At 53.5% G+C, this 11,260-nt stretch overlaps 1 protein-coding gene across 1 annotated transcript in view; it reads right to left on the bottom strand.

Annotated features, from left to right (window-relative positions):
- Positions 1–9,930: 9,930 nt before the first annotated feature.
- Positions 9,931–11,260, bottom strand: part of LOC120020664 (UDP-glucuronosyltransferase 1A1-like) — an 8,746-nt gene continuing 7,416 nt past the window's right edge. The window contains exon 7 of the mRNA XM_038964367.1: positions 9,931–10,176. Coding sequence (XP_038820295.1) covers positions 9,953–10,176 — 224 coding nt within the window. The 3' untranslated portion in view covers positions 9,931–9,952. The remainder of the gene's footprint in view (positions 10,177–11,260) is intronic.

The following is an 11,260-nucleotide window of genomic DNA, read 5'->3' as shown; positions in this document are numbered from 1 at the left end:
GCTGTAGTACACTACTTTTGCCCCAAAGGTTGCTGGATCGAATCCCTGAGCTGACAAGTTAAAAAATATTTTGTTCTTCCCCTGAGCAAGACAGTTAACCCACTGTTCCCCGGGCGCCGATGACGTGGATGTCGATTAAGGCAGCCCCCCTCTCTGATTCAGAGGGGTTGGGTTAAATGTAGAAGACACACACCTCTCTGATTCAGAGGGGTTGGGTTAAATGTAGAAGACACACCTCTCTGGTTCAGAGGGGTTGGGTTAAATGTGGAAGACACACCTTCTGATTCAGAGGGGTTGGTTAAATGTGAAGACCACACTCTCTGATTCAGAGGGGTTGGGTTAAATGTGAAGACACATCTCTTGAGTCAGAGGGGTTGGGTTAATGTGGAAGACACACTCTCTGATTCAGAGGGGTGGGTTAAATGTAGAAGACCACACCTCTCTGATTCAGAGGGGTTGGGTAAATGTAGAAGACACACCTCTCTGATTCAGAGGGGTGGGTTAAATGAGGAAGACACCTCTTGATTCAGAGGGGTTGGGTTAAATGATGAGGACACACCTCTCTGGTTCAGAGGGGTTGGTTAAATGAGGAAGACACACCTCTCTGGTTCAGAGGGGTTGGGTTAAATGTAGGAAGACACACCTCTCTGATTCAGAGGGGTTGGGTTAAATGTTAGAAGACACACCTCTCTGGTTCAGAGGGGTTGGGTTAAATGTAGAAGACACACTCTCTGGTTCAGAGGGGTTGGGTTAAATGTAGAAGACACACCTCTCTGATCAGAGGGGTTGGGTTAAATGTAGAAGACACACCTCTCTGATTCAGAGGGGTTGGGTTAAATGTAGAAGACACACCTCTCTGATTCAGAGGGGTTGGGTTAAATGAGGAAGACACAACTCTCTGATTCAGAGGGGTTGGGTTAAATGTAGAAGACACCACTCTCTGATTCAGAGGGGTTGGGTTAAATGTAGAGACACACCTCTCGATCAGAGGGGTTGGGTTAAATGAGGAGACACCCTCTCTGGTTCAGAGGGGTTGGGTTAAATGTAGAAGACACACCTCTCTGATTCAGAGGGGTTGGGTTAAATGAGGAAGACACACCTCTCTGGTTCAGAGGGGTTGGGTTAAATGTAGAAGACACACCTCTCTGGTTCAGAGGGGTTGGGTTAAATGTAGAAGACACACCTCTCTGATTCAGAGGGGTTGGGTTAAATGTGGAAGACACACCTCTCTGGTTCAGAGGGGTTGGGTTAAATGTAGAAGACACACCTCTCGGTTCAGAGGGGTTGGGTTAAATGTGGAAGACACACCTCTCTGATTCAGAGGGGTTGGGTTAAATGTAGAAGACACACCTCTCTGATTCAGAGGGGTTGGGTTAAATGTAGAAGACACACCTCTCTGGTTCAGAGGGGTTGGGTTAAATGTAGAAGACACACACCTCTCTGATTCAGAGGGGTTGGGTTAAATGTAGAAGACACACCTCTCTGATTCAGAGGGGTTGGGTTAAATGAGGAAGACACACCTCTCTGATTCAGAGGGGTTGGGTTAATGAGGAAGACAACCTCTCTGGTTCAGAGGGGTTGGGTTAAATGAGGAAGACAACACCTCTCTGGTTCAGAGGGGTTGGGTTAAATGTAGAAGACACACCTCTCGATTCAGAGGGGTTGGGTTAAATGAGGAAGACACACCTCTCTGATCAGAGGGGTGGGTTAAATGAGGAAGACACACCTCTCTGGTTCAGAGGGGTTGGGTTAAATGAGGAAGACACACCTCTCTGATTCAGAGGGGTTGGGTTTAATGTAGAAGACACACCTCTCTGGTTCAGAGGGGTTGGGGTTAAATGTAGAAGACACACCTCTCTGATTCAGAGGGGTTGGGTTAAATGAGGAAGAACACCTTCTTGTTCAGAGGGGTTGGGTTAAATGTAGAAGACACACCTCTCTGATTCCGAGGGGTGGGTTAAATGAGAAGACACACCTCTCTGGTTCAGAGGGGTTGGGTTAAAGTAGAAGACACACTCTCTGTCAGAGGGTTGGGTAAATGTAGAAGACACACCTCTCTGATTCAGAGGGGTTGGGTTAAATGTAGAAGACACACCTCTTGTTCAGAGGGGTTGGTTTAAATGTAGAGACCACCGCTCTGATTCGAGGAGTGGGTTAAATGTGGAGACACACCTCTCTGATTCAGAGGGGTTGGGTTAAATGTAGAAGACACACCTCTCTGATTCAGAGGGGTTGGGTTAAATGTAGAAGACACACCTCTCTGATTCAGAGGGTTGGGTTAATGTAGAAGAACACACCTCTCTGATTCAGGGGGTTGGGTTAAATGTAGAAGACACACCTCTCTGATTCAGAGGGTTGGGTTAAATGTAGAAGACACACCTCTCTGATTCAGAGGGGTTGGGTTAAATGTAGAAGACACACCTCTCTGATTCAGAGGGGTTGGGTTAAATGTGGAAGACACACCTCTCTGATTCAGAGGGGTTGGGTTAAATGTAGAAGACACACCTCTCTGATTCAGAGGGGTTGGGTTAAATGTGAAGACACACCTCTCTGATTCAGAGGGGTTGGGTTAAATGTAGAGACACACCTCTCTGATTCAGAGGGTTGGGTTATGTGAGAGACACACCTCTCTGTTCAAGAGGGGTTGGGTTAAATGTAGAAGACACACCTCTCTGATTCAGAGGGGTTGGGTACTCCTCTGACCGTCTCTCTCTCACTCCTCTGACCGTCTCTCACACTCCTCTGACCGTCTCTCACACTCCTCTGACCGTCTCTCTCACTCCTCTGACCGTCTCTCACACTCCTCTGACCGTCTCTCACACTCCTCTGACCGTCTCTCACACTCCTCTGACCGTCTCTCTAACACTCCTCTGACCGTCTCTCACACTCCTCTGACCGTCTCTCACACTCCTCTGACCGTCTCTCACACTCCTCTGACCGTCTCTCACACTCCTCTGACCGTCTCTCACACTCCTCTGACCGTCTCTCTCACTCCTCTGACCGTCTCTCTCACACTCCTCTGACCGTCTCTCTCACACTCCTTTGATCGTCTCTCACACTCCTCTGACCCGCTCTCTCACACTCCTCTGACCGTCTCTCACACACTCCTCTGACCGTCTCTCTCACACTCCTCTGACCGTCTCTCACACTCCTCTGACCGTCTCTCACACTCCTCTGACCGTCTCTCACACTCCTCTGACCGTCTCTCTCACACTCCTCTGACCGTCTCTCACACTCCTCTGACCGTCTCTCACACTCCTCTGATCGTCTCTCACACTCCTCTGACCGTCTCTCTCACACTCCTCTGACCGTCTCTCTCACACTCCTCTGACCGTCTCTCACACTCCTCTGACCGTCTCTCACACTCCTCTGACCGTCTCTCACACTCCTCTGACCGTCTCTCACACTCCTCTGACCCGCTCTCTCACACTCCTCTGACCCGCTCTCTCACACTCCTCTGACCGTCTCTCACACTCCTCTGACCGTCTCTCACACTCCTCTGACCGTCTCTCTCACACTCCTCTGACCGTCTCTCACACTCCTCTGACCGTCTCTCACACTCCTCTGACCGTCTCTCACACTCCTCTGACCGTCTCTCTCTCACACTCCTCTGACCGTCTCTCTCTCACACTCCTCTGACCGTCTCTCTCTCACACTCCTCTGACCGTCTCTCTCTCACACTCCTCTGACCGTCTCTCTCTCACACTCCTCTGACCGTCTCTCTCTCACACTCCTCTGACCGTCTCTCACACTCCTCTGACCGTCTCTCTAACACTCCTCTGACCGTCTCTCACACTCCTCTGACCGTCTCTCACACTCCTCTGACCGTCTCTCACACTCCTCTGACCGTCTCTCACACTCCTCTGACCGTCTCTCACACTCCTCTGACCGTCTCTCTCACTCCTCTGACCGTCTCTCTCACACTCCTCTGACCGTCTCTCTCACACTCCTTTGACCGTCTCTCACACTCCTCTGACCCGCTCTCTCACACTCCTCTGACCGTCTCTCACACACTCCTCTGACCGTCTCTCTCACACTCCTCTGACCGTCTCTCACACTCCTCTGACCGTCTCTCACACTCCTCTGACCGTCTCACACACTCCTCTGACCGTCTCTCACACTCCTCTGACCGTCTCTCTCACTCCTCTGACCGTCTCTCACACTCCTCTGACCGTCTCTCACACTCCTCTGACCGTCTATCTCACACTCCTCTGACCGTCTCTCTCACACTCCTCTGACCGTCTCTCACACTCCTCTGACCGTCTCTCACACTCCTCTGACCGTCTCTCACACTCCTCTGACCGTCTCTCACACTCCTCTGACCGTCTCTCACACTCCTCTGACCGTCTCTCACACTCCTCTGACCGTCTCTCACACTCCTCTGACCGTCTCTCACACTCCTCTGACCGTCTCTCTCACACTCCTTTGACCGTCTCTCACACTCCTCTGACCCGCTCTCTCACACTCCTCTGACCGTCTCTCACACTCCTCTGACCGTCTCTCACACACTCCTCTGACCGTCTCTCTCACACTCCTCTGACCGTCTCTCTCTCACACTCCTCTGACCGTCTCTCTCTCACACTCCTCTGACCGTCTCTCACACTCCTCTGACCGTCTCTCACACTCCTCTGACCGTCTCTCACACACTCCTCTGACCGTCTCTCACACACTCCTCTGACCGTCTCTCACACTCCTCTGACCGTCTCACACACTCCTCTGACCGTCTCTCACACTCCTCTGACCGTCTCTCTCACACTCCTCTGACCGTCTCTCACACTCCTCTGACCGTCTCACACACTCCTCTGACCGTCTCTCACACTCCTCTGACCGTCTCTCTCACTCCTCTGACCGTCTCTCACACTCCTCTGACCGTCTCTCACACTCCTCTGACCGTCTCTCACACTCCTCTGACCGTCTCTCTCACACTCCTCTGACCGTCTCTCACACTCCTCTGACCGTCTCTCTCACACTCCTCTGACCGTCTCTCACACTCCTCTGACCGTCTCTCACACTCCTCTGACCGTCTCTCTCACTCCTCTGACCGTCTCTCACACTCCTCTGACCGTCTCTCACACTCCTCTGACCGTCTCTCACACTCCTCTGACCGTCTCTCACACACTCCTCTGACCGTCTCACACACTCCTCTGACCGTCTCTCACACTCCTCTGACCGTCTCTCTCACACTCCTCTGACCGTCTCTCACACTCCTCTGACCGTCTCTCACACTCCTCTGACCGTCTCACACACTCCTCTGACCGTCTCTCACACTCCTCTGACCGTCTCTCTCACTCCTCTGACCGTCTCTCACACTCCTCTGACCGTCTCTCACACTCCTCTGACCGTCTCTCACACTCCTCTGACCGTCTCTCTCACACTCCTCTGACCGTCTCTCTCACACTCCTCTGACCGTCTCTCACACTCCTCTGACCGTCTCTCACACTCCTCTGACCGTCTCTCACACTCCTCTGACCGTCTCTCACACTCCTCTGACCGTCTCTCTCACACTCCTCTGACCGTCTCTCACACTCCTCTGACCGTCTCTCACACTCCTCTGACCGTCTCTCTCACTCCTCTGACCGTCTCTCTCACTCCTCTGACCGTCTCTCTCACACTCCTCTGACCCGCTCTCTCACACTCCTCTGACCGTCTCTCACACTCCTCTGACCGTCTCTCACACACTCCTCTGACCGTCTCTCTCACACTCCTCTGACCGTCTCTCACACTCCTCTGACCGTCTCTCTCACACTCCTCTGACCGTCTCTCACACTCCTCTGACCGTCTCTCACACTCCTCTGACCGTCTCTCACACTCCTCTGACCGTCTCTCACACTCCTCTGACCGTCTCTCTAACACTCCTCTGACCGTCTCTCACACTCCTCTGACCGTCTCTCACACTCCTCTGACCGTCTCTCACACTCCTCTGACCGTCTCTCACACTCCTCTGACCGTCTCTCACACTCCTCTGACCGTCTCTCACACTCCTCTGACCGTCTCACACACTCCTCTGACCGTCTCACACACTCCTCTGACCGTCTCTCACACTCCTCTGACCGTCTCTCTCACACTCCTCTGACCGTCTCTCACACTCCTCTGACCGTCTCTCACACTCCTCTGACCGTCTCTCACACTCCTCTGACCGTCTCTCACACTCCTCTGACCGTCTCTCACACTCCTCTGACCGTCTCTCACACTCCTCTGACCCGCTCTCTCACACCCCTCTAATCGTCTCTCACACTCCTCTGATCGTCTCTCACACTCCTCTGATCGTCTCTCACACTCCTCTGACCGTCTCTCTCACACTCCTCTGACCGTCTCTCACACTCCTCTGACCGTCTCTCACACTCCTCTGACCGTCTCTCTCACACTCCTCTGATCGTCTCTCACACTCCTCTGACCGTCTCTCACACTCCTCTGACCGTCTCTCACACACTCCTCTGACCGACTCTCTCACACTCCTCTGACCGTCTCTCTCACACTCCTCTGACCGTCTCTCACACTCCTCTGACCGTCTCTCACACTCCTCTGACCGTCTCTCACACACTCCTCTGACCGTCTCTCACACACTCCTCTGACCGTCTCTCTCACACTCCTCTGACCGTCTCTCACACACTCCTCTGACCGTCTCTCACACTCCTCTGACCGTCTCTCTCACACACTCCTCTGACCGTCTCTCTCACACACTCCTCTGACCGTCTCTCACACTCCTCTGACCGTCTCTCTCACACACTCCTCTGACCGTCTCTCTCACACACTCCTCTGACCGTCTCTCTCACACACTCCTCTGACCGTCTCTCACACTCCTCTGACCGTCTCTCACACTCCTCTGACCGTCTCTCACACTCCTCTGACCGTCTCTCACACTCCTCTGACCGTCTCTCACACACTCCTCTGACCGTCTCTCACACACTCCTCTGACCGTCTCTCACACTCCTCTGACCCGCTCTCTCACACTCCTCTGACCGTCTCTCACACACTCCTCTGACCGTCTCTCACACTCCTCTGACCGTCTCTCACACTCCTCTGACCGTCTCTCACACACTCCTCTGACCCGCTCTCTCACACTCCTCTGACCGTCTCTCACACTCCTCTGACCCGCTCTCTCACACTCCTCTGACCGTCTCTCTCACTCCTCTGACCGTCTCTCTCACTCCTCTGACCGTCTCTCTCACACTCCTCTGACCGTCTCTCACACTCCTCTGACCGTCTCTCACACTCCTCTGACCGTCTCTCACACACTCCTCTGACCGTCTCTCTCACACTCCTCTGACCGTCTCTCTCACACTCCTCTGACCGTCTCTCACACTCCTCTGACCGTCTCTCACACTCCTCTGACCGTCTCTCACACACTCCTCTGACCGTCTCTCACACACTCCTCTGACCGTCTCTCTCACACTCCTCTGACCGTCTCTCTCACACTCCTCTGACCGTCTCTCACACACTCCTCTGACCGTCTCTCTCACACACTCCTCTGACCGTCTCTCACACTCCTCTGACCGTCTCTCACACTCCTCTGACCGTCTCTCACACTCCTCTGACCGTCTCTCACCCTCCTCTGACCGTCTCTCACACTCCTCTGACCGTCTCTCTCACACACTCCTCTGACCGTCTCTCACACTCCTCTGACCGTCTCTCACACTCCTCTGACCGTCTCTCACACTCCTCTGACCGTCTCTCACACTCCTCTGACCGTCTCTCACACACTCCTCTGACCGTCTCTCACACTCCTCTGACCCGCTCTCTCACACTCCTCTGACCGTCTCTCACACACTCCTCTGACCCGCTCTCTCACACTCCTCTGACCGTCTCTCACACTCCTCTGACCGTCTCTCACACACTCCTCTGACCGTCTCTCACACACTCCTCTGACCCGCTCTCTCACACTCCTCTGACCGTCTCTCACACTCCTCTGACCCGCTCTCTCACACTCCTCTGACCGTCTCTCTCACTCCTCTGACCGTCTCTCTCACTCCTCTGACCGTCTCTCTCACACTCCTCTGACCGTCTCTCACACTCCTCTGACCGTCTCTCTCACTCCTCTGACCGTCTCTCACACTCCTCTGACCGTCTCTCTCACACTCCTCTGACCGTCTCTCACACTCCTCTGACCGTCTCTCACACTCCTCTGACCGTCTCTCACACACTCCTCTGACCGTCTCTCACACTCCTCTGACCGTCTCTCACACTCCTCTGACCCGCTCTCTCACACTCCTCTGACCGTCTCACACACTCCTCTGACCGTCTCTCTCACTCCTCTGACCGTCTCACTCCTCTGACCGTCTCACTCCTCTGACCGTCTCTCACACTCCTCTGACCGTCTCTCACACTCCTCTGACCGTCTCTCACACTCCTCTGACCGTCTCTCACACACTCCTCTGACCGTCTCTCACACTCCTCTGACCGTCTCTCACACTCCTCTGACCCGCTCTCTCACACTCCTCTGACCGTCTCACACACTCCTCTGACCGTCTCTCTCACTCCTCTGACCGTCTCACTCCTCTGACCGTCTCACTCCTCTGACCGTCTCTCTCACTCCTCAGACCGTCTCTCTCACTCCTCTGACCGTCTCTCTCACTCCTCTGACCGTCTCACTCCTCTGACCGTCTCTCTCACTCCTCTGACCGTCTCTCTCACTCCTCTGACCGTCTCTCTCACACTCCTCTGACCGTCTCTCACACTCCTCTGACCGTCTCTCTCACTCCTCTGACCGTCTCTCACACTCCTCTGACCGTCTCTCTCACACTCCTCTGACCGTCTCTCACACTCCTCTGACCGTCTCTCACACTCCTCTGACCCGCTCTCTCACACTCCTCTGACCGTCTCTCTCACTCCTCTGACCGTCTCTCACACTCCTCTGACCGTCTCTCTCACTCCTCTGACCGTCTCTCACACTCCTCTGACCGTCTCTCACACTCCTCTGACCGTCTCTCACACACTCCTCTGACCGTCTCTCACACTCCTCTGACCGTCTCTCACACTCCTCTGACCCGCTCTCTCACACTCCTCTGACCGTCTCTCTCACACTCCTCTGACCGTCTCACACACTCCTCTGACCGTCTCTCTCACTCCTCTGACCGTCTCACTCCTCTGACCGTCTCACTCCTCTGACCGTCTCACTCCTCTGACCGTCTCTCACACTCCTCTGACCGTCTCTCACACTCCTCTGACCGTCTCTCACACACTCCTCTGACCGTCTCTCACACTCCTCTGACCGTCTCTCACACTCCTCTGACCGTCTCTCACACTCCTCTGACCGTCTCTCACACACTCCTCTGACCGTCTCTCACACTCCTCTGACCCGCTCTCTCACACTCCTCTGACCGTCTCACACACTCCTCTGACCGTCTCTCTCACTCCTCTGACCGTCTCACTCCTCTGACCGTCTCACTCCTCTGACCGTCTCTCTCACTCCTCAGACCGTCTCTCTCACTCCTCTGACCGTCTCTCTCACTCCTCTGACCGTCTCACTCCTCTGACCGTCTCACTCCTCTGACCGTCTCACTCCTCTGACCGTCTCTCTCACTCCTCAGACCGTCTCTCTCACTCCTCTGACCGTCTCTCACACTCCTCTGACCGTCTCACTCCTCTGACCGTCTCTCACACTCCTCTGACCGTCTCACTCCTCTGACCGTCTCTCACACTCCTCTGACCGTCTCACTCCTCTGACCGTCTCTCACACTCCTCTGACCGTCTCACTCCTCTGACCGTCTCTCACACTCCTCTGACCGTCTCACTCCTCTGACCGTCTCTCACACTCCTCTGACCGTCTCACTCCTCTGACCGTCTCACTCCTCTGACCGTCTCACTCCTCTGACCGCCTCACTCCTCTGACCGCCTCACTCCTCTGACCGTCTCACTCCTCTGACCGTCTCACTCCTCTGACCGTCTCACTCCTCTGACCGTCTCACTCCTCTGACCGCCTCACTCCTCTGACCGCCTCACTCCTCTGACCGTCTCACCTGGGGTTGTTGACAACCTCGTCCAGCGCCTGTAGCAGTGTTTCCACGGTGATATGGTTAATATCCAGGACCACGCCCACTCCCTTACTGGCCAATCGCTGAGCGTTGTCAGGTTGGTCGCCAAACAGCGGCAGCATCACCATGGGAACGGCGTGACACACCCCCTCGTACAGACCATGTGTCCCGCTGTGGGTCAGGAAGGCCCGTGCACCATGATGAGCTAACACACACAGATCAGACAGATCAGACAGATCAGACAGACAGATCAGACACACAGATCAGACAGATCAGACAGACAGATTAAACAGATCAGACAGACAGATCAGACAGATCAGACAGACAGATTAGACAGATCAGACAGACAGATTAGACAGATCAGACAGACATATCAGACAGATCAGACAGACAGATCAGACAGACAGATCAGACACACAGATCAGACAGATCAGACAGACAGATTAAACAGATCAGACAGACAGATCAGACAGACAGATCAGACAGACAGATTAAACAGATCAGACAGACAGATTTGACAGATCAGACAGACAGACCAGACAGACAGATCAGACAGATCAGACAGACATATCAGACAGACATATCAGACAGACAGATCAGACAGATCAGACAGGCAGATCAGACAGACAGATTAGACAGATCAGATCAGACAGACCAGACAGACAGATCAGACAGACAGATCAGATCAGACAGATCAGATCAGACAGATCAGACAGACAGACAGATTAAACAGATCAGACAGACAGATCAGACAGATCAGACAGACAGATCAGACAGACAGACCAGACAGACAGATCAGACAGACAGATCAGACAGATCAGACAGACAGATCAGACAGACAGATCAGACAGATCAGACAGACAGATCAGACAGACAGATCAGACAGACAGATCAGACAGACAGATCAGACAGACAGATTAGACAGATCAGACAGACAGATTAGACAGATTAGACAGACAGATCAGACAGACAGATCAGACAGACAGATCAAACAGATCAGACAGACAGATCAGACAGACAGATTAGACAGACAGACAGATCAGACAGATCAGACAGATCAGACAGACAGATCAGACAGATCAGACAGGCAGATCAGACAGACAGATTTCAACTGTTCTGCCTGTGGTTATGGAACCCCTACCTGTCCCAGACCTGCTGTTTTCAACTCTTAATGATCGGCTATGAAAAGCCAACTGACTTTTATTCCTGATTATTATTTGACCATGCTTGTCATTTATGAACATTTTGAAAATCTTGGCTCTCTCCTTCTCTCTTTCTCTCTTTCTTTC

Source organism: Salvelinus namaycush, chromosome 25, assembly GCF_016432855.1.
Source record: "Salvelinus namaycush isolate Seneca chromosome 25, SaNama_1.0, whole genome shotgun sequence".
Classification (NCBI taxonomy): domain Eukaryota; kingdom Metazoa; phylum Chordata; class Actinopteri; order Salmoniformes; family Salmonidae; genus Salvelinus; species Salvelinus namaycush.
This window is presented reverse-complemented; position numbering and strand designations above follow the sequence as displayed.